Source organism: Salvelinus sp. IW2-2015, linkage group LG18 (assembly GCF_002910315.2).
Source record: "Salvelinus sp. IW2-2015 linkage group LG18, ASM291031v2, whole genome shotgun sequence".
Taxonomy (NCBI): domain Eukaryota; kingdom Metazoa; phylum Chordata; class Actinopteri; order Salmoniformes; family Salmonidae; genus Salvelinus; species Salvelinus sp. IW2-2015.
Genome location: NC_036858.1, coordinates 9,275,986 through 9,300,985, shown reverse-complemented (window position 1 = coordinate 9,300,985; position 25,000 = coordinate 9,275,986). Strand labels below are relative to the sequence as shown.

The window sequence follows — 25,000 nt, the reverse complement described above, 5'->3', positions numbered from 1 at the left end:
GAACGAATGGGAATGTTGCTTCTAAAGTGAAAATCTCTGGGGGAATATGAATACATATTTTTTGCAGAATGCCTGGACATTTCACAGGAGTGCATATTTTTCAAATTCCACCCATGCCCTCGATAATCATGACCATGTTTCTGCCTGTGCAATTAAACTTGGATAGATACTGTAATAAACTTCTCCATCCAATGAGGATAATTGGACCCCGCAAAAAAATCTATAACTTCTTCTGAGCCTGTCACGCTGTTATAAGTCCGTTTGGTTGTCGTCAATTCTTATGACCTGTTATAACAGTGTTTTGTCATGATGTCAACAGCCTTGTGAAGGCATTATTTTCTGCTGCAGAAGAACTCATGACCTCCTTTATGTCTTGGAAGGCCATTCCGTCTCATGGATTCTCTCTTGGTTTATGACAGTGCTTCTCTCACCTGACTCTTGCTAAGGCTGGGTAATCTTTACTGGAGATCTCATGGTCTTTTGCGTAAAACATCAGTCATGGTGCAGTGTTATCTGTGTCAACAGGAGGAACTATGCAGACAGTAGATACAGCTTCCATTCCAAAGAGAAAATACCAGAACTATCAAATGTATGACACTGGACAACCATATAAGCAATATAACTGGAAGTCAATCATTTGTCCAATAACAGGCAACACGTTTAGTGATAAGTTTAGAAGCAGTGGGAAAGTGTCACTCATGTGCATAATCATTACTTACCTCTGTGTCCCTTCTTGGGGGTCTCTGTATGACTACAGGTCTCAAACTGTTAACTGTCTCAAACTATTTTCGTTCAAACAATCCTAGTCTTCTGCTCTCTCTCTCTCTTTCTCTCTGCTTCTTCTTCTCTCTTTCTCTCTCTCTCTCTTCTCTTCTTCTCTCTCGTCTCTCTCTCTCATCTTCTCTTCTCTCTCTCTCTCATCCTCTCTCTCTTGCTCTTCTCTCCTGCTTCTGTTCTCTCTGGTGTGTCTTCATTCTCGGTCTCTGCCCCCCGCCCCCCCCCGACCAGCCCTTTGCCTTCGCTCCCGCCTTCCTCTGTCGCGACGCTGCTCCCCCACCCGGCCCTCCTTTGAGCCTCTCGCTTCGTGCTGTCTCCTCGCCTCTCTGCTCTCTTCCTCCGTTCTGTTCTTCGCGTCTCGGTCGTTTCTGCTCTGTCTCTCTCTCTGCTTGTTTCGCCGTCGCCCCCCTCCTCCCCCTCCCCCCCCCCCCCCACCGCCCCGCCCTCATCGTCCCCCACCATCCCCCCCCCCCCGCCTCCCCCCCCCTTCTACTCCCCCTGTCCTCTCCAATCTTCTCTCCTACCGTCCTTCTCTCGCCCCGCTTTCCCTCGTCTCTCTCTCTCCTCTCGTCTCGTCCCTCTTTCTGCCTCTCTTCCCTCCCTCTTTTCTTCTCATGGTTCTCTCGTCTTCTCTGCTCCCTTTTCCTGCTCTCTCTTCTCCTTCTCTTCGTGTTTCTGTCTTCTCCTTTCTTTCTCTCTTCTCTCCGTTTTTCTCACTCTCTCTTTCTCTCTCCTGCTCCTTTTCTCCTCTTCTCTTGTGCTCCTGCTGAGTTTCTTCCTCTTACTGCCTTCTCGTCTCTTGTGTCTTTTTCTCTGCCTCTCCTCTCTTTCTCTTTCTCTCGTGTCTCCTTCTCTCCTGTCCTCTCTGCTCCTCTCTACGTCTCCCTCCTCTTTCGTTCCGCTGCTCCTGCTCGCTGCTCTCTCTCTCTCCTTGCTCGCGTTCTCCGTGTCTCCTTCCTTCTTCCGCTCTTCCGTCCTCGTCTGCTTCCCTCCATTTTCTCTCTCTCTCCTCCTCTCTCTGTCCTGTCTCTCTCTCTTTCTCGCTGTTCTGTCCGCTCTCTCCTCGTCGGTCTCTCGTCGCCGTCTCTTCTGCTCGGCTTCTGTCGTCTCTCTCTTTTCTGTGTCCTCTCTCTCTTTTTCATTCTCTCTTCCTTTTCTCTTCTCTCTCTGAGCCGTTCTTTCGTCCATTCCTCTCGAGTCTTCCTTCTCTCTCGGTTTTTTTCTTTTGTTATTTTGCTGTTTTTCGCCTATTCTCCGTTTCTCCTCCTTCTTCGTCTGCTCTGTCTTGCCTGCTCGCTTCTTTCTTGTTTTCCCTCCGCCTCTCTCCTTTCGTTTCTTCTATCTGTCGTCCTCCGTCTTCTCCTCTCTCCTCTTCTCCCTCTTGCTTCCCTCCCGTCTTCTCGTCTCCTCCGTCTCTCTCTCGTCTCTCTATCTACTCTCTCTCCTCTCTCCTCTTCTCTCTCTCTCTCTCTGATTGGCTGGCTTCCTCAAAGTGGATTCTCTCAGACCAATAAGTAGAATATGTGATGATTGATAAGGTAGCATTGTATAGCTGTGCCCCGAACCTGTTCCACCCCCTGCACCCTTCCTCACTTCCGTCTCCGCCCCCCCTGTGGATCTCGGGCAATTTCATGGGCATTGCTACCTGCAGTCCTGGCATACCTTTCCAGCGAGCTCTGTAATTGGGGACCTTTGACCCAAGGATGTGTGTATGAGCACAGGGTTAAACCAGCATACTCTAATCATCTAATGTACAATAATAGTCAGTGTATCCACCTTGTGGGAATACACAAGTGCTCCAGCTCGTGGACCATCCCCTCAAGCTAGTTTGTGTCCTTTGTATCCAATCCTTGTGAGAGAGTTGTATACATGAAACCGATCCCACCTCATATAACCTTTGTTCTAAGTACAATTATATATAACGAAGCATTGGGAGAACTTTTCTAAGGATTTTAAGTTTGCTTCTCCAGTTTAAAAGAAAGTCCTTAATAAGTCCTCATTAAATTGTTATTAATTTATGCACCAAACATCCTCTCTCTGTCTTGGCGGATCATAGCGAAGCGTGTCGATAAGTGATTCTGGCCACGTGCCACAGCATACAGATGTAGGATCTTAATTTGAGCCAGTTTGCTACAGCAGGAAAATAATCCTGCAGCACACAGGAAATGTGAATTATTATGTGGATTATAATTCGATGGACATTTTTGTAGAGGTTTATTATATTTTTTGTTGGGCAAATCAAGTCTGAAATGTAAAAGTGGAAATAAACATTTTAGAAGCCTTTTATGCACCAAATATCCTCTCTCTGTCTTGGCAGATCATAGCGAAGCATGATCAGCCGCGGGACGATTTTTTCTTGAGCAGATGGTCGGGGGGCCGAAAACATAATTTACAAATAAGGTGTAACTGCAAATTGACCGCAAGAAGCACAAACAGATATGTTTGACTAAAACATAATCATACGATCGCATGTTTCTCGTCTATTATGCATGGAAACACTTGGGAACAGATTTTTTCTTAAATAAACACTTGGAGCTGATTTCCTGGTGTTTTTACAGCCATTTATGTCCAACAATAAAAAAAAGATAAAAAAATTCTAAAAAAATTCTTTTTTGTTCAGAAAACATGGGGGACCAAATTAACCATATGCGGGCCATATCGACCCGCGGGCCGCCAGTTGGGAGCCCTGCACTACACGTTTGCATTTCCTGCAGGGTGGTCGCAAGGGGAACATGGCCGTAGGCATCCTAAGCCTTTTAGGGCTGCAAAACACAGGCCATTCTCAGAGTCAGATCAGGGAATAGTGATTTTCCACCCAAAACCATAGATCAACACGCAGACAGCCAAGACAACAATAGCAGCGTGTTCAATATGCTTTAGCTACTGAGCCTGCTAGCTGGGACCCCAAGGTGTCATGGCTAAGTCCAGGAATTTCCCTCTATTGTAAACAATGTTGTTGTTGTGTGTGTGTGTGTGTGTGTGTGTGGTGTGTGTGTTGTTGGTGTGTGTGTGTGTGTGTGTGTGTGTGTGTGTGTGTGTGTGTGTGTGTGTGTGTTTGCATGAAAATGTATGTACTAACTCCTACTGTGAGCCACTCTGGATAAGAACGTCTGCTAAATGACCAAAATATATGACAGATATTCCCCACTTAGACATCGGGAGTTTCTGAAGCGCGACAATGTCTTGTCAAAATACTATATACTAACTATGCTGCTTCTACATTTCAGTCCTTTGGCAGTAACTCTTACCAGTGCATTCAACCAGGACACTGAACAACAGCATAGTGATTTTAGCTTTGTTTTTTGTAGAATATACTATTTATGGTGCCATTGTCCTCTACAGTATATCGACAGTCTCTGTTACATACAGGTAACTGCCAAAATAAAGGAAACACTTGAGTAGATGAGGGACACAAAGTATAATGAAAGCAGGTGGTGCCACATGTGTGTYGTTCCTGAGTTGATGAAGAAATGAAAACATCCCATCACGCTTAGGGTCATGCCCAGTTGACCAGTATTTTGGCTCCCATGGCTAGAAGAAGAGGTCTCAGTGACTTTGAAAGAGGGATCTCAATGGAGCATAGGGGATTTAAAGGGGGGGGGGGTGTCTGTCACTAGATCTCAACCCAATTTAACACTTTTGGGAGATTCTGGAGCGGTGCGTGAGACATTGTTTTCAAAACACCAAATTATGAATTTRTKATGGAAGAAGATTGTCACATCCCTCCAGACACTTGTATCATTGCCAAGGCACATTGAATGTGTTCCTGGCGACTCTGGCGGCTCGTGGTGCCCCAATGCCCTATTGACACTTTATGTTGGTGCTTCCTTTATTTTAGCAGTTACCTGGATGCCGCCTCTGTTCACCTCCTATCATGTGCAATAATCAATCAAGCACTCAACCTACCAATGAATCATCCAACCAATCAATCAAAGAACATTCAAGCTGCACTTTTTTGCTACGCCACTTACAGAACACCTAACAATAGCCCCTGCATGAAATCCATTTTCTGTTGTGAGTAGCTCTGAATAAAAGGAGTCAAGCCCAAGGAATCCATGCACTGTAGGAGACATGATGATTTCACCTGGATCGGATGAATGAGTCATTGTCCATGTGAATACGGCTAGCGCCTTTACATGGCTCTAAATCTGCTTTCCAAATGGCACCCTATTCCCTTCGTAGTACACTACTTTTGACCGGGGCCCATCGGACTCTGGTTACAAGTAGTGCACTATGTAAGGAATAGGGTGCCATTTGGAACACATATTAACTATAGTATAGACTTTCTGGCCTGATTCAACAGTAAGGCGGGGAAGAGGAGACAATGGACTCTGATTACTTTCCCACTCCAGATAGACAGACAGACCGAGGCCTATGAGGGACAGACAATGGTATTAATGTTTGTATTAGTGGTGCTGGGATCCGCAAAAGGGAGGGAATTATACAGCAGAGGTTCTCGGTTCCTCTGCTGTTGCCTAGCAGTCTTTGCAGTCAGAAAGAGAGAAGAGATAGCACTGCAAGCATATTAATCCATGGTATGGCCTCCCCACGGAGAGTAGTTTAAACAGACAGACAATCCCTCCGTTTTGTTGGAGGATCTGAGAGAATGTGAGAAGGAGGCGAGTCTTCAAAATGATTTTGTGATTTTGCTGGCGCGGATGTGTGTGTGTGTGTTTCTGTATGTGCATAGCTTGTGACTGTGTGCATGCATTTACATTTACGTCAACGGCCTTTCCGTGTAAATGTAGACGTGTTTGTATGCTAATCTACAGTGTGCACGTGTGCATGCACGTGCACTTGTAAAGTGCTCGCAAGCCAATGGAACATCAAAAGAAACTASCGAGGGGCCGTTACAGACACACACATTGACACAAACACACGCACGCACAGCGAGCGAGCGAGCTAAGAGCACTGCTGAAGGGATTTCTCTTGCATCAGAATAGTGAGAACAGCAGCCTCCCTGAGAGGAAGGGAGGGCGAGTGATAAGCAATCCCGTTAGAACTGGGAGCCAACAGCGAACGGGGGATTCAATAAAGCTAGTGTGTGTGACATTGAACGAGATAAGAGGGAAATGGACTGCTGGCATATGAGGAAACCACCAGTTATGTAATTAGTAGGGAGGTATTATATGACATACAAATCAGGAATGCAGGGATTGGAAATCCAAATAGGAAATGTACATTTGTGACTAAGTTATGAAATATTCTGTATATTTACCGTGGAAATGTAGCAGAGAGACTACTACACTAATGGAATGCTTCTGTGTGTAGAATGCTTCTGTCTAGATGCTACAAAGATACCAAACACTGCCATTCTACACTGTAGACTTTTGTTGGCCATCTATTCATTCTGAAAGCATCAACTCTTCCATAGATGCAAATTTAGAAACTTGGGCTTCAAACACCCTTCCATCCTTTGTTCCTTCCTCTGTTCTCCTCTCCTGCCTTGTTCTTTGGTCAGCAACACACAACAGTCAGATCTCTGTCATAGGYAATTTTTAATATGAAGAGTTGAATTCCAAAACGCTTTATATCCATTTTAATTTCGGGGGGGTAAATTAGCTTATATTGTTTAAAGAAATTATGAAAGAGATTGGTGTGTTTCAGATATATAAGTAGCACTGCTAGGTTTTACACAGTCAAATGTGAAGAAATGTACAAATTCTACATTTGTGACATCAATGTTTAGAAAACAAAATTCCATAGAGTAATATGAGATCTGTATGTGAACATTTAGCAGATTGCCTTATCCAGAGTGACTTACAGTTAGTGCATTCATCTTAAGATAGCTAGGTGATACAAACACATATCACAGACAAATATAAAGGATACAAACATTCCATTCCAGCTAAACAATGCATATATAGCGTTTTGCAAAAAAAAACAAAAAAAAAAAAATCTGAACTGAATCAGTAGCCCTTCCATTCTACATTCTCTGTGTCAACTTTACATAGTGGCATTACAGAATATGTGGGAACCAATATGTAGCGCCCACATGGGGGATGCACAGCAGCCATATTGAGCCAGAATGCTTATTTTGTCCACTAAGAGTACCTAAACCTTGCAGACAGAACTGTTCTACAGTCGTGTTGGTTCATGTACACGGAATGTAAACCACAACTGTTGCGAATCAGGCAAATTATTTACATGTTACATATATTTTAAGTCTCTTTGGCCCAAATCCTAACCTGTGATCCAGGCAAAGTACGTTTTCGCACAAATCTCCCATTGACATCAAGGCATAACTGTCACGCCCTGACCTTAGAGAGCTTTTTATGTCTCTATTTTGGGTTTGGTCAGGGTGTGATTTGGGTGGGCATTCTATGTTCTATTTTCTATGTTTTTGTATTTCTTTGTTTTGGCCGGGTATGGTTCTCAATCAGGGACAGGTGTCTATTGTTGTCTCTGATTGGGAACCATACTTAGGTAGCCCTTTTCCCTCCTTTCTGTGTGGGAAGTCATCTTTGTTAGTGGCACTTAGCCTTGTAAGCTTCACGGTTGTTTTCTTCGTTTGTTGTTTTGTTGGCAACATTTTCGCAAATAAAAGGAATATGTACGCTCACCACGCTGCACCTTGGTCCACTTCTTTCAACGGCCGTGACAATAACTTAGGTGATGTCCAATTTCAGCACACAGATCTCAAATTGGGATTTGGCCCCACTATGAGGGACTCAAAATACAGCAGCAGATGCATTCCTACACCAGTAACAAGTCTCAGAGGTGTGTGCCAACACAGCAACACTCACAATGAGGAGTAGAGAAGCACACAGATGCACACACAGACACGATGAATGTTTATCCCATTATAGACAAATCCACAGAGACAGAGACACATATTCACACTAAAACACAAACAGTCTTAGCACTGACCTTGAAACTCCAGTAGTTGGGCTGTTGCTAGGGGGAGAAAGAGAGAGGGAAGAGGGAGAGAGAGAGAGAAAAGGATAGGGAGTTAGATATGTTCCCATCCCTTAAGCCGGACAACTGTCTTCTCTCCCTGACAACCGCTGCTAGTCAGAGAGAGAGATGGATGGAGAGACATGTGGGGAACGGAGAAAAGGGGATGTGAGTGAGAAAGATCCATCTATCCGCTTCCAGTCAGACGTTTGTAAGAAAATGCAGACGTGACGAATACAGTTGGGAAGATTTGAATGTATACTTTATCTGAGGAGAGAGATGGAGAGACAGAGAGAGAGGAGTTGAAGACTTTCTCAACACAAAAAAAGGAGGGGTATGATACCATCATATTTCTCTCTCCGTCAGATCCAATCGGAAAGTGAGGGGCTAATTATTGAAATGATAGACCAGATTAACTTCCGATGTCCTTCAGTGCCATCATAATAGCCTTTTAATTGCTTGTAATTGCTTCCCAACAATGAATCAAATGTTTACAGACGCTACATCCATAGTAATGACAAACACACACCAGCTAGCTAGCAATCCAACTGAACACCTACTGTTCACACAATTAGCTGGCTCAAATTCAGGAGTGGATTAAAGCAATACACCGACACTGGATTAAAGAAGCGTGGCTTTTTAAGGGAATTTGGGCAGCCTCCAACGGAGAGGACAAAGTTCATTAAACCTATTTGGTTGTGTTAGGCTATTGTGACTGTGTGTAGTGTTCTTGAGTCACAGTGACAATGATGGGCTATAACCAAGACACTGTGACAAGATTATGTAGGACTTGTGCCAGGGGTGTCAAGTGCACAGTTCAATTTTGTTTCCATCTAAATTAGGGATGATACCTGACTATCTTATCACTCATTTAAACATTTACATATGAGTGATTGAACAGACGCTATTATCCAGAGCGACCTACAGGAGAAATTAGGGTAAAGTGCCTTGCTCAAGGGCACATTGACAGATTATTCACAAAGTCGGTTCAGGGATTTTCGAACCAGTGACCTTTTGGTTACTGGCCCAATGCTCTTAACCCCTAGGCTATTTGACGCCTAAACAGCTTGGTCGATCTTGAATTGTGGTGGCATTTGGGCATGGCATTTTGGAGAAAATTAACAAAATGTTCTATATTTTTGGGTACGTCTTCCCATTCTAAATGAACTAATATTGCAGTCTTGAAATCATTTTTAACATTATTATGACATTGTGCCACCAGTAGGAGCAGTAACAACAATGACAAAAAGACCAATGACAAATTGAAGGTATTATTGTTGAAAGAACATTTTATTTTAATAGCCTTCTTTGTTTTTATTGATCGATACAATGTATTAAAAGCTTTGTTTACTTTCTAGTTTTCAAAATCATAGGTAGATATCCCTAAATCCCCAAAACATCATCGCTACTGGGATAGCCCAATTTGCTTGCCCTAAGTACTTTAAACAATGCATAAACATAAAARGGGGTTTGCCAACTGGCAACTCGCGAATTTGGTCCGCGGGTGGTTTTATTTCCCCCCCCCCCCCAACAAAAAAATATATACAGTGCCTTCAGAAAGTATTCAGACCCCTTGACTTTTTCCACATTCCGTTAAGTTTCAGCCTTATTCTAAAATGGATGCAATAAAATAATTTTCTCGTCAATCTACAAACAATACTCCATAATGACGAAGTGAAAAGAGGTTTTTAGACATTTTTGCAAATGTATTAAAAATGTCAAACAGAAATACCTTARTTACATAAGTATTCAGAACCTTTGCTATGAGACTCGAAATTGAGCTCAGGTGCAACCTGTTTCCATTGATCATCCTTGAGATGTTTCTACCACTTTATTGGAGTCCATCTGTGGTAAATTCAATTGATTGTACATAATTTGCAAAGGCACACACCTGTCTATATAAGGTCTCACAGTTGACAGTGCATGTCAGAGCAAAAAACCAAGCCATGAGGTCGAAGGAATTGTCCATAGAGCTCCGAGACAGGATTGTGTCGTGGTACAGATCTGGGAAGGGGTACCAAAACAGGGACTGGGAGACTAGTCAGGATCGAGGGAAAGATGAACGGAGCAAAGTACAGAGAAATCCTTGATGAAAACCTGCTCCAGAGCACTCAGGACCTCAGACTGGCGTGAAGATTCACCTTCCAATAGGACAACGACCCTAAGCACACAGCCAAGACAACGCAGGAGTGGCTTTAGGACAAGTCTCTGAATGTCCTTGAGTGGCCCAGCCAGAGCCCAGACTTGAACCCGATCAAACATGTCTGGAGAGAATGTGTAGCAATGCTCCCCATCCAACCTGACAGAGCTTGAGAGGATCTGGAGAGAAGAATGGGAGAAACTCCCCAAATACAAGTGTGCCAAGCTTGTAGCGTCATACCCAAGAAGACTCGAGGCTGTAATCACTGCCAACGGTGTTTCAACTAAATACTGAGTGAAGGGTCTGAATACCTATGTAAATGTGATATTTCCATTTTTCTTTTTTTTAAACACTTACAAAAATGTCTAAAAACCTGCTTTTGCTTTGTCATTATGCAGTATTGTATGCAGATTTATAAGGATATAAAACAATTGAATACATTTTAGAATACGGCTGTAATGTGAAAGAAGTAAAGGGGCCTGAATACTTTGGATATATTATCATTTTTTAAGTTTCATTGTTGGACATAAAAGACAATGAAAACACCAGGAAATCAGCTCCAAATGATTTTGGAAATCTGTTCCCAAGTATTCCCACGCATAATAGAGAGGCATATGATTGTATACAAATGTAAGCAAGGTGTGAAATGATTACGTTTTAGTCAAAAATTATAACTGTTTGGGCTTCTTGCAGTCAATTTACAGTCTACAAATTATTAGTAATTGTGTTCCGACCATCCGGTTAAGGAAAAAAATCTAGTCTAGTTGATGATCCCTGCCATAAAGTGTTGCAGTATGAAGGACTTACATTATGTTTTGTGATTGATAACCATTTCAGTATAAACAAAAGATTAATATCTATTTTCATTTTGAAGTGTTTTTCATGGTTTGCCATGGCACGGGACGCAAATGCAAGAATGACCCAGCTACATTCAGATATAGTATTCTATTCCATTAGCTCAGAGCTAGACCTTTAACCTCCCTCACTCTTAATTCCTACCCTCTTTTGAGACAGAAGGTTCAGTCCTACCCTCTGTTAAGAAAGAACCTTCCATTCCTACCCTGGTTGTGAAAGGAAATATTCAATGAGTTCCAACCCTCTGTTGAGAGAGTATGTGGAGGAGAGAAGCTGGATGAAGAAAGACAGCAGAGGCAGGAGAAGAAGAGAACAGAGGCCTGTGGGCTCCTGTGACCCAGATACAGAGAGCTTTGTGCGTCCTGCAGGCTGCTGTCCGAGTCAGCGCTAGTGATCATGTGTCTGCCTGCATGGCCATATTACCACCAATCAGACCCCATGCAATATCACCACCAATCAGACCCAATGACATATTACCACCAATCAGACACCATGACATATCACCACCAGTCAGACCCCATGACATATTACCACCAATCAGACCCCATGACATATTACCTCCAATCAGACCCCATTTTACTGGCCAGGCCTCTACACAGTCACAAGACTGTTATTGCTCACTATAACTAGGACTTGACTACTGATACTATGGTTGGTTGGTTGGCCCTGTCCGGGGGTATAGTTGGATGGGGCCACAGTGTCTCCCGACCCCTCCTGTCTCAGTGTCCAGTATTATGCTGCAATAGTTTATGTGTCGGGGGGCTAGGGTCAGTCTGTTATATATGGAGTATTTCTCCTGTCTTATCCGGTGTCCTGTGTGAATTAAAGTATGCTCCCTCTAATTCTCCCCCCCCCTCTCTCTCTCTCTCTCTTACTCTTCTCTCGGAGGACCTGAGCACTAGGACCATGCCTCAGGACTACCTGGCATGATGACTCCTTGCTGTCCCCAGTCCACCTGGTCGTGCTGCTGCTCCAGTTTCAACTGTTCTGCCTGCGGCTATGGAACCCTGACCTGTTCACCGTGCTACCTTGTCCCGGACCTGCTGTTTTTGACTCTCTCTCTTCACCACACCTGCTGTCTCTAACTCTGAATGATCGATGATGAAAAGCCAACTGACATTTACTCCTGATGTGCTGACCTGTTGCACCCTCTACAACCARTGTGATTATTATTAGTTGACCCTGCTGGTCATCTATGAACGTTTGAACACCTTGGCCATGTACTGTTATAATCTCCACCCGGCACAGCCAGAAGAGGACTGGCCACCCCTCAGATCCTGGTTCCTCTCTAGGTTTTTTCCTAGGTTCCTGCCTTTCTAGGGAGTTTTTCCTAGCCATTTTTCCTAGCCATTTATTGCTGTTAGCCTATACCTACAGTGTGTAAAGTGTCTATGAACGCCATATGGGTATAATCAAATGTGCTAACTTTAACTTTAAATTGAAATATGAAGTTGAGAATGGTTGCACATATTATTTGTATTAAATGTCATGTATGTCTTCTACGGTCTATATCGACCCTAATAGAATCTTGAAGCAGATATACACTATCTTGCACACCCATAATCCTATGATGAATACCAAATCAACCCCTACCCCCTCAAGGTTGAGGCTTGCTTAAATATATTCAGTTATTTAAGATACAAAGAAGTGCCTAGGAGAAGTTGCTAGGGTCGGATTTGGAATTCAGCAAACGTGCCTATGTCAACTCAACATATTAGTATTTGGTATTTATTGGTATTTATTCGAATCCCTAAAAAAGGATCAGCTACTCTTCCAGGGGTCCACATGAAATATGACATAGTACATAGTACAGAACATTAAAAGTCAAGCACTGAAATACATACACTTTTAAAATGTCACACATAGTCTACATATCAGTACATACTGTACACACAATATCTAGATCTAATACCGTACCAGTCAAAACTTTGGACACACCTACTCATTCAAGGGTTTTTCTTTGTTTTTACTATTTTCTACATTGTAGAATAATAGTGAAGACATCAAAACTATGAAATAACACAATAACACAAAAAAGTGTTAAACAAAAAGTGTCAAAGTAGACACCCTTTAACTTGACAGCTTTGCACACTCTTGGCAATCTCTCAACCAGCTTCATGAGGTAGTCATCTGGAATGCATTGAGACTGTGCCTTGATGAAAGTTCATTTGTGCAATTTCTGTCCTTCTTAATGCCAATCAGTTGTGTAGTGACATGGTAGGGGTGGTATACAGAAGATAGCCCTATTTGGTAGAAGACCAAGTCTATATTATGTCAAGAACAACTCAAAAAAGCAAAGAGAAACGACAGTCCATCATTACTTTAAGACATGAAGGTCAGTCAATACGCACATTTCAAGACCTTTGAAAGTTTCTTCAAGTCCAGTCGCAAAAACCATCAAGCGCTATGATGAAACTGGCTCTCATGAGGACCGCCACAGGAAAGGAAGACCCAGAGTTATCTCTGCTGCAGKGGATACYTTCATTAMAGTTACCATCCTCAGAAATTGCAGCCCAAATAAATGGTTCACAGAGTTCAAGTAACAGACACATCTCAACATCAACTGTTCAGAGGAGACTGTGTGAATCAGGCCTTCATGGTCAAATTGCTGCAAAGAAACCACTACTAAAGGACACCAATAATAAGAAGAGACTTGCTTGGGCCAGAAACACAAGCAATGGACATTAGACTGGTGGAAATCTGTCCTTTGGTCTGATGAGTCCAAATTTGAGATTTTTGGTTCCAACCGCCGTGTCTTTGTGAGATGCAGAGTAGGTGAACGGAGGATCTCTGCATATGTGGTTCCCACCGTGAAGCATGGAGGAGGAGGTGTGATGGTGTAGGGGTGCTTTGCTGGTGACACTGTCAGTGATTTATTTAGAATTCAAGGAACACTTAAACAGCATGGTTACCACAGCATTCTGCAGCAATACGCCATCCCACCTGGTTTGCGCTTAGTGGGACTATCATTTGTTTTTCAACAGGACAATGACCCAACACATCTCCAGGCTGTGTAAGGGCTATTTGACCAAGAAGGAGAGTGATGGAGTGTTGCATCAGATGACCTGGCCTCCACAATCACCCAACGTCAACCCAATTGAGATGGTTTGGGATGAGTTGCACCGCAGAGAGAAGGAAAAGCAGCCAACAAGTGCTCATCATATGTGGGAACTCCTTCAAGACTGTTGGAAAAGCATTCCAGGTGAAGCTGGCTGAGAGAATGCCAAGAGTGTGCAAAGCTGTCATCAAGGCAAAGGGTGGCTACTTTGAAGAATCTAAAATATATGTAACGATGTGCGCTGAGAGTCGGGAAGCAAGTTCAGGGAGCAGAGTGTTTTCATAAATAAACGGAACATAATACAAAACAAGAAACTCAAACAGCACACAGACAAGAAACAGAAACAATGACTCCTAGGGAAGCAACCAAAGGGAGTGACATATATAAGGAAGGTAATCAGGGAAGTGATGAAGTCCAGGTGAGTCTGARGACTCGCAGGTGCACGTAACGAAGGTGACAGGTATGCGCCATATTGAGCAGCCTGGTGACTTAGAGGCCGGAGAGGGAGCACACGTGACAATATAAAATATATTTTGTTTAACAGTTTTTTGGTTCCTTCATGATTCCATATGTGTTATTTCATAGTTGTGATGTCTTCACTGTTATTCTACAATGTAGAAAATAGTAAAAATAAAMAAAAACCCTTGAACCYCTGTAGGTGTGTCCAAACTTTTGACTGGTACTGTACATAGCGCAGTTGAAATGACAATACAAGATATATAAAYTGGCTGTGTCTCTTCACAGTTCCCGTTGTGCAGTAAGGTGATCTTTTATCTGTTTTTTAAAACTGGTTTTATTCCTAGCCTGAGTTACCTGGGGTGGTGTTTAATACAGTGTGTTTCCCAGCCTCTGTTCTGTTCTGGACCTGGGGACTGTGAAGAGACCTCTGGTTGCATGTCTTGTGTTGTACCAATGAGTGTCCGAAACTGTGTGCCAACTACTTAAATATAAAGGTCGGTACCTTCAACACATCAACACCTCGCACAAAGAGCAATAGTGATGCAGTCAATCTCTCCTCAACTTTGTACTCGCATAACTCCACCCACTAACATACCAGTAGACTTATGCATATGCATATGCATTAAACACATTTTCCCACGTCCCCCCCGCTCTCTATTCATGTATTCATCCACCTTTCCCTCTTCATTCCGCTTACTTCAGTTTCCCCTGCCCACCTCTCCTCCAATGTGCACTAACAAGAGGGCGTTTCAGAACATAAAATCTGCCCCACACTAAATAAACCGTCCCCCTATGCACCATGAAGGAATTCAATGCCCTGCCATATATCTCAATTACACAAGCTGAAAATCCCACGGTGGACCTATGTGTACAGAGAGAGAGAGAGAGAGAGAGAGAGAGGAGAGAGAGAGAGAGAGAGAGAGAGAGAGAGAGAGAGAGAGAGAGAGAGAGAGAGAGAGAGAGAGAGAGGCGAGAGGAGAGAGAGAGAGAGAGAGGAGAGAGAGAGAGAGAGAGGAGAGAGAGAGAGAGAAGAGAGAGATATGAGTGGAGCACGGGATGCCTGACCTGCATGCAAGTAGTCACATCCTGTAGCCACCCACCCTCTCTCTCTCTCTCTCTCTCTCTCTCTCTCTCTCTCTCTCTCTCTCTCTCTCTCTTCTCTCCTCCTCCTCTCCTCTCCTCTCTCTTCCTCTCTCTCTCACACAACTACACACACACTCACTCACTCACTCACCAGCCCGCCGCTGTTCTGTCAGACACTGCGGCACCACAACCACACCTGGCCAACACCTGCACACTGGTAAAACCTGGCATGAGCCAGCCCAGACACACAGATCATACACACATACACTCACACACCCCTCCTCTTATGCCTGCAGAAAGGAGGGAGTAGAGGAGAGGCATACCCATTGCATCTTGTCTTACCTGCACTGGTCTCAGCTACACACTCACACACACTCACACAAACGAGCACACACTGGCTGGTCATAGTCACATGCACACACGCAGTCAGGTACAGAAACAGCTCTCTTCCATACATGCATACATCACTCTCTTTCTCGCTCTCCCTTTCTCCTCTCTCTCTGCCCCACATGCAGCGGCAGAGACACATCTATTCTAACACCAGAACACACAGGATTCTGCACGTCTCCATTGATGAATGAATGAAAGGGAGAACTGGTACCGTTGCTGCTACTCAACGAGCCTGCTGCTGCCGCTGGCTGACTGGTGGTGGTGTGCTGGTTCACATGATGCTCCACATGCCTCCCTCCCCTTCCTCCTCCCCCCTCTCCATTTTCTGACTGCGGCGGCTCTGTCCTCTTGCTCTCCCGCGAGCCCAGAGGAATCACAAAATCCCAGGCGGTGTTGGTCTGGATATCTGAAGTAGAACCAGTGGAACTTCCTTTCTCTCTCTCTCTCTCTCTCTGCTACTCAACGAGCCTGCTGCTGCCGCTGGCTGACTGGTGGTGGTGTGCTGGTTCACATGATGCTCCACATGCCTCCCTCCCCTTCCTCCTCCCCCCTCTCCATTTTCTGACTGCGGCGGCTCTGTCCTCTTGCTCTCCCGCGAGCCCAGAGGAATCACAAAATCCCAGGCGGTGTTGGTCTGGATATCTGAAGTAGAACCAGTGGAACTTCCTTTCTCTCTCTCTCTCTCTCTGTCCCTAAACCGTTACAGCCCAATCGCAGTTTCAGTCATTCTCTCACTCCTCATCTCTCCCTCTTTGTTTCTCTCTCTCGCTGCTGCTACTGCTGCCATCCGCCCTCTCCACTCTCTCTCTTTGCCTAGGCATTGCCAGCCATATGATATCATTGACTGCCTTATATGGGAATGGGGGGGGGGGCGCGGGGGGTTGCCGTGGCAACCGTGGACTCCACCTGTTTCTCCCTCTATCTGCCCCTCCGTCTCTCCCTCTTTTTCTCTCTCTCGCACACTTGTGTGCAGAAATAGATGGCTGCGCCAGGGTAAATACACTGAGCAAATAAAAGCAAAAGGGAGGAAACAGAGGAGGGGATGGAGTGATACTTGGCCGATGGAGGAGAGAGTGTGGAGAGACGGGAGTCTATGATGAATGGTGGTATTCACAGGCAGGTGATTGGGGTAGAGGGARGGAGGGATCAGGATAGAGGGATGAGGGTAGGGGAGAATAAACAGTCTACACAGCAAAGTCATGGTGCTTTGCATCTCTAACAGCTTTGGCATGCAGGCATTGACTGCAAAGCACGTGGGGGATGAGAGGGAAAAGAGAGAGATAGAGAGGGGGATTTGATGGGTGGAAGAGGCCAACCTTTCATGTATGGATCAATGTGTCTATTTCCTTCCTATCTCAAATCTCTGTTTCCATCTTCCTCTAACACCTTCTGATTATTATCAGCCAACGATGTCATAATAAACTGATTCATTGACATGTAGCCTGGATACTCCTGTGGTTCTCAACTGTTTTTGTACCAGGGATGGGTACTACTTGAGGGTATTAAGATGTTACCTGCTGTTGGCGGCCAAAGTTAGGTGATCTCTGGCCCTGAGACATACAGGGGCTGGCCGGGTACTTCTGATTTTTCTGGAGGTCCATAAAGGCTTCGTGCTGGKGCTTTATGTCAGCCTTGTGAAGGTTCGTAAGGGCCTCCAGACTCTTGGCAGCGATGGCGTTGTGGCGTTGGCGGCCCCCAGAAGTTGGCGCCAGCCCGCCGTTGTTGTTGTTGTTGTGAGGGAAACGGCGCGTGCCGCCGTGGCCCAGGGTGTGGTACTCACACGGGAACTCTGCATCCCCAGTGGAGATCATGTGACCCTTTCTTCTCTCCCGACCTGGAGGGGTCAAAGATGAGGGAACGTGGGGTCAGGGGTCAAGCAGAGAGAGGAAGGGAAAGATAAGAAAATGTGCTGTGATGGTTATACAGGGGAATTAATAAAAAATGTTATACAGGGGAATTAATAAAAAATGTTATACAGGGGAATTAATAAAACATGTTATACAGGGGAATTAATAAAAAATGTTATACAGGGGAATTAATAAAAAATGTTATACAGGGGAATTAATAAAAAATGTTATATCTCAGACTTAATATTAGATTTCCCTAAAGTTAAATGGCATCCTGACAATATTGGTGTATGTTACAGTATGTGTTCATGGGAGGAGATGGTGAAACAGGAATATCTTAATACTATGACCTGAGTACATGATCCTGCTCTATATAATGACATTCCAGAGTCAAGTAAATCTCACTCTCCTTAAGGTATGCGCGCACACACACACACACACACACACCAGCCCTCCCCACACACACACACACACACACACACACACACACACACACACACACACACACACACACACACACACACACACACACACACACACACACACACACACACTTAACCCCATCCCTCCACACACACACCCATCAATTTATATCCATGGCCTCAAACAGCTGCAGCATTTGCTAAATCCCACAACAGTCAAGGCGACACTACTGTCACAGGGTGAAGTCCCAAATCTTGGAGATGACAGCACTCATGAATGTCAGGACCATTCTGTGTCAGAAGCCATGATTGGATGTGAGCTGTTCCTCCTTTAGGGAGTATGTCATAGCACAAGCTTGTGGCCATGGAGATAACTTGAATAAATTGACCAAGGACTGACACTAAAGGAGCTAAATGAGCTCCCTAGGAAAAACCCAGCGAATGCCCCTTTTCAGAAAGTCAATAGTGACTAGATCTGCTGGCTAGGCATTACCAGACTGGCAGATCATGAGAGAGAGAGAGAGAGAGAGAGAGAGAGAGAGAGAGAGAGAGAGAGAGAGAGAGAGAGAGAGAGAGAGAGAGAGAGAGAGAGAGAGAGAGAGAGAGAGAGAGAGAGAGAGGAGCCTGTGTATCACGTTTCAGGGAAGACCCAGATGCAGACAGTGTCGAAGTAACAAAAGTTTATTACTAGAACAGGGGGCCGGCAAAACGACAGGTCAAGGGCAGGCAGAGGTCAATAATCCAGGGTGGTGTGACAAGGTACAGAACGGCAGGCAGGCTCAGGGTCAGGGCAGGCAGAATGGTCAAAACCGGGAAAACTAGAAAACAGGAACTTTAGAAAAGACAGGCGCAAGGGGGAAAACGCTGGTAGGCTTGACGAACAAAACGAACTGGCAACAGACGAACAGAGAACACAAGTGTGACAGAACCCCCCCCCCCTAGGGGCGCCACCTGGCGTCCTACCTGGGCGCATACCTGGTTGACCTGGGTGCCGGCGTTGGAACTCAGCGATGAGGCCTAGGTCCAGGAAGTCCCTAGCGGGAACCCAGCACCTCTCCTCCGGGCCATAACCCTCCCAGTCAACCAGGTATTGGAATCCCCTGCCCGAGGTCGAACCTTCAGGAGACGCCTCACCGTGTATGKCGGTTGTCCGTCYATGAGACYGGGGAGAGAGGTGGGCCTGGAAACAGGAGACAAAGGGCTGTGAGACATGGGTTTGATTCTAGACACATGAAAAAGGGGATGTATACGGAGGGTACAGGGCGACAGAAGACGAACATCAGAGGGGCTAATGATTTTAAAGATGGGGAAAGGGCRGATAAACCGGGGGGACGGGTCAGGATGAATCTAAGATGGGAGCAGTGGTGAAATGGTGTTTGAGGTCCCGGAACGCCCGGTCAGCAGCTGGGGACCATGTGAACGGAACCTTGGGAGAGGTGAGTGCAGACAGGGGGGAAGCCAGGGTGCTGTAACTCCGGATAAAGCGGCGATAAAAGTTGGCGAAAGGGTGAGGTCAAAAGAGACAAGGAGGGGAAAGAGAGAGTTGGAAAGAAATGAATCGAAGGCAAACGTCGGGAGGTTGAAGTCGCCAAGTACAGTCCAACAGCAAACTAATAAATAAAGGAGAGAATGGTCAGCATCATATACGATAGTGAACCATAACCSTGCAAGCATCAATGCATTATTTAAWAATGTAATGCTTACATTACGCCTAATGCAACATCAGCCGTTGACCATTCACTGTTGCACTCCTTTCTGTTTCCGTAAGTAGGTCTTACAGAAGTTAAACAGCTGACGGTATTGAATCCATACAGTAAATCACGTCTTATGGCTGCACTGATAGAGGGATCCATATTGATTTTCTGCAGTTTAGGTCCATTACTTGTGGATGGGCAGCTCTATGTGTGATTATCTCGAGGTTAGAAAGCCACAGCAACACAGTTGTTAAAGCTCTCCGACACAGATATTCTCRGGGTAATACAGTCACTGTTACTGCATTGCCTGGGCTGAATTAGTGTCCTGCACCCAGTTTAAAGGGATAGTTCACTTAAAAACGCTATTTTAGTATTTTCTTCATTAATCCACAAAACCACAAAAATCGTGCATGTCAGAGGTCAAYTTTTACAGATTGAGCTCTTTCAGTACAGAGCAAAAACGGTGATAATGCGTTTCACAGGGTTTGATATCACTTGGTTTCAGAGTAGGGGAGGGATGCAGGGATTCCATMATGCAGCCATGACAGCAGAGATCTGTTAGAGGAGACAGGGAAAATCTATTCGGGGGCTGAAGGTTTTATAATGGAACATTTGTGAAGCCAAAGGCGTGTTTACACATCGATTGGACAATATAGTACGTTATATTCTAAAGTGATGACGTCATGTAAATAGATGACGTATCACTTGAATTTTATATTCAATGATATCACTATAACAATGACATTTTCAATGAAACCAGTTGAATCCATCTATACACAAGGAACCCTGTATCTCCCAATGCTTTTCTACCCTGGGAGTATAACTCACAGCAGTAGGATTCTTAATGACCTGTCACCTCTAACACAGGTCCCATCATTAGAAACGTTATGGGAGAGTTAATTACACTATTAATGCTGGTGACAAACATCCTTTAAATTTGTCCTTTTTACACTGCAGTCTTTTATGTCAACTTTGTCACTGTAGGAAGAGGCCATTTCTCACCCTCATCCCTCCCTCCCTCCCTCCCTCCCTCCCTCCTCTTTTGCGAGGCGGCCGAGGATTCATCATGGGCGCTAGTGTTCATTAGAGTTCAAGCGGAACTTAAACCCTGTGAGTGATAGACATTGCCCGGCGGCGTCGTACTTCAGCCAACCTGGAGCATGGACACATTCCAAATGGATTGTCTCAAGGCTGTGGCCAAACATTTCTCATTATGGGGCCAACACAACAATCTTGGACGCCGCTGACACGGGGGTGTGACAGAGGCCGTTTTTATTTGGATTTTTATGATTCCGTCACTCTGACACCTGATTATTTCTGCTCAGCTCTGGGAATGGCAAGTTCTACTAAAATTATTTCCTAGCTTCTTCCCTCCTTAACTTCATCCCTTATTTCCTTCCTTTCCTCCTAACCACCTTCCTCCCTATCCTTCCCAACTTCCTTCCTTTACTCCCTCTCTCAGTCGGTCACTGATGTCAGTCATATTACTTTCACAACTCAATTGCCATCACCAATTTCTGACACCATCCACTCAAAAATGGCCTTACTGAACCATGGACAAACTAGCCTGGTCCCAGATCTGTCTGCGCTGTCTTGTCAACTCCTACAGTATGATCACTGTCATCCCAGACGTTTGCAAGACAGCACAAACAGATCTTGGACCGGGCTAAGGAAACACTGCTTCCTTACACCCAACAGTTAGCTCTTCTCATCCGGTTTGTGAAGAGCTTGGCTACTGGCCGATGGAAGAGCATGAGAGACAGCTCTGTTAAGCACCGGAACACAAAGTGACTTGAACTCTACTCTCTCCATTGGTTAATTCTAGTCAATGGGAATGAAGGGTTTGACATGCTAACCATTAGATGATAAATGTTTTGGGTGCTGGGATATTGCACAGGATATTGAAACAAATCTGTCATTAATTGCAGACAGTCGTGTTTGTGTGCATGTATTATTCAGCATAATGAAGATGACAAAATATTGAAATARATTGGTGCTTTAACATAAATATATTATTTGAGTGTGTCCCTGTGCTCCAAGCAGGGGGGAATTGGTTCTGCCAGAGATAAACATCTCACCATGAAAACCCAATGTCCTCCACACACACATACACGCGCACACGTCAAACGCATGCACACACAGATATATGCCCGCACACACACACACAAACARACACATACACAAACACACACTACTGATTCTCATTACTGTGCTCTCTCCTCCTCTCTTTTCCTTCTCTCCACACAATCTCTTACCACCCAGCTCCCTACCATTCCCCTCTATTGTCTTCTCTCACACGCTAAGCCACCATCCACTCACTATACTATTAACACACATCTCAATACAACCTTTCCATATGAATTGAATTCCCTTATCATACATCTTCCAATGGCTTCTGGCCCAAACGGTACATTCATAGCGTATACCGCTTTCTTGACTAAATACCCCACCCATATCTCACAGTACAGTACCACAGTTTACCACGGTCCATCAGCTGACAGCCAGCCTGTCACAGAGCTAAGCACATGACACCCTGGAATTAAAGTCAAGAACAGCTTGTCCCCTCCACCAGTGACGTCCCAATGGGAGGGCCTGAGGCATTAGTTGTGACAGTATTTGCATGTCAAAGGAAAGTGTACATCGTAACGCAGAACACACAGTTAACAGTCGAGATAGAGATGAAATGTTGAAATGGGAATTACGTAATCATGCCCTTAATAKTGACCATTTTGTATCGAGGGATTCATTCCATTGGATATTGTATGGCGCTCAATTCAGTTTATGGTTATACCTTGGAATATGTTTTTTWAATATTTTGGGGTATACATTAGTACATGCCTACTATGACAGCTGGTGCCTGTAACTTTTTGACAATGCACACTATGCTTAGCATGACCACAGTCATATGTTAATGCAAACGTTGTCCCTGGCCAGGATCTATGCTTGGAGCTGAGCAGACGTTCTCTCCCTCTGGGTTCAGACATTGACTGAATGCAGGGGCTGGATGAGTCAGAGTCTATGATCTAAAAGTGCAGACTAATCAGTGACCAAGACTGGGCTTGGGATTCAGCCAGGCAGCTCCATGTTAGTGGCCAAGACTGGGCTTGGGATTCAGCCAGGCAGCTCCATGTTAGTGGAGTGGCCAAGACTGGGCTTGGGATTCAGCGAGGCAGCTCCATGTTAGTGGCAAGCCTGGGCTTGGGATTCAGCCAGGCAGCTCCATGTTTAGTGGCCAAGACTGGGCTTTGGGATTCAGCGCCAGGCAGCTCCGTGTTAGTGGCCAAGACTGGGCTTGGGATTCAGCCAGGCAGCTCCGTGTTAGTGGCCAAGACTGGGCTTTGGGATTCAGCCAGGCAGCTCCATGTTAGTGGCGCAAGACTGGGCTTGGGATTCAGCCAGGCAGCTCCATGTTAGTGGCCAAGACTGTGGCTTGGTATTCCAAGCCAGGCAGCTCCATGAATGAGAGGCAACCAAGCGTCATTAGGGTGGAATGTGTACTCAATGTTTACGCAAGGGTTTACTATAGGTTGGAGCTAACAAAATTCACTCATGTATTGATTAGATTGGATAATGACCAGAGGTGTTTCAGTCATGTAGGACCCTGATCGAATAGCCCTGTTTTGAAGTCATTCGACAAGCAATACTGCATCAGTAACTACAACTATGCCAACTAAGGGAAACTTTTCTGTGGATAGTATAATGTACTGTAAAGCTCACTGCACATCGTTGGTTAGTCTTAGTAATTTGCTGAATTCACTATTTTGCTTAAGCGTCATCTCAAATCTGCCTTGACTGCAAATGTGATGCGCGATGAGGCAATTCACACACCAGCAACTCATAACTGGAAACTTTTTACAGACATATTCAACAAAGGTCATAAGTCAACTGCTACATGGACAGTGAAGTAGGCTAAGCAATTAAAAAGACTGATGCTCAGAGGAAAAGAAAGGCAAATGGGAAACTGATTCAGTCGAGCAGACAGTTAAATAGAAAAGTGTGTGTGTGTGTGTGTGTGTGTTGTGTGGTGTGTGTGTGTGTGTGTGTGTGTGTGTGTGTGTGTGTGTGTGTGTGTTGTGTGTGTGTTGTGTGTGTGTGTGGTGTGTGTGTGTGTGTGTGTGTGTGTGTGTGTGTGTGTGTGTGTGTGTGTGGTGTGTGTGAGCGCGTGTGCGTTTGTGTGTGTTTGCATGCTTGCGAGAGAGAGAGAGAGAGAGAGATCCAATGTATTGTGGTGTAAAATATAAAAAGCTTAGCTCATCTGATAATGAAAAAACACCATATACACAACACACACACACACACACACACACACACACACACACACACAGTTCAAGTTCAAGACAATGTGTTGCTGAGCATGAGGTCAGACAGATGTATCGATGCATGTGCACAGCATCAACATCCTACTCGTTGCATTTATATGACACAGCCTGGCACCCCATGCTGTTGTTATCACTGATCTCTCCCCCCCATGTCCCACAGGTCCAAATGTCTCTTAACCCCCTGCCCTCTGTAGCTGCTGGGTGCCTGGGCTGGGCTGGTTGCCTGGCTGGGCTGGGGGCTGGCTGGGCTGGGGGCTGGAGGTTGGGCTAGGATGGGGCCTGACAGGGCTGGAGGCTGTGAGTAATGCAGCGCGGCCGCTGGGTCAGCCTCTTCTGGGTGGCAGAGTTTCAATCACAACCACCTGCTGTAGCATCACGGTCAGACAGCAAAAAGACCCCAGCCAGACCCTAACATGGCCCAACCACAGCCAGACCATAACATGGCCTACCACAGCCAGACCATATCATATCATGGCCCTACCCCAGCCAGACCATAACATAACATGGCCTACCACGCCAGACATAACATGGCCCTACAACAGCCAGACCATAACATGGCCCTACCACAGCCAGACCAATCATATCATGGCCCTACCACAGCCAGACCATAGCACGGCCCTACCACAGCCAGACCATAACATGGCCCTACCACAGCCAGACCATAGCACGGCCCCTACCACAGCCAGACATAGCACGGCCCTACACAGCAGCCAATCATATCATGGCCCTACCACACAGCCAGACCATATTCATGGCCCTACCACAGCCAGACCATAGCACGGCCCTACCACAGCCAGACCAATATCATATCATGGCCCTACCACAGCCCAGACCATAGCACGGCCCTACCACAGCCAGATCATGACATGGCCCTACCACAAGCCAGACCATATCATCTCATGGCCCTACCACAGCCAGACCATATCATACAGCCCTACCAAGCACCTCACGGCCCTACACAGCCAGACCATAGCACTGGCGCTACCACAGCCAGACCATAATCATATCACGGCCCTATACCGACAGCCAGACCATAGCACGGCCCTACCACAGCCAGAC

General features: G+C 45.3%; 1 protein-coding gene across 1 annotated transcript in view; it reads right to left on the bottom strand.

The window, feature by feature from the left end:
- LOC111977589 (SRC kinase signaling inhibitor 1-like) overlaps positions 1-25,000 on the bottom strand; it is an 83,538-nt gene that overhangs the window by 42,895 nt on the left and 15,643 nt on the right. The window contains exons 3-5 of the mRNA XM_070448298.1: positions 18,892-19,108; positions 17,174-17,493; positions 7,648-7,674 (exon numbers count right to left, since the gene is read on the bottom strand). Coding sequence (XP_070304399.1) covers positions 7,648-7,674; positions 17,174-17,493; positions 18,892-19,108 — 564 coding nt within the window. The remainder of the gene's footprint in view (positions 1-7,647; positions 7,675-17,173; positions 17,494-18,891; positions 19,109-25,000) is intronic.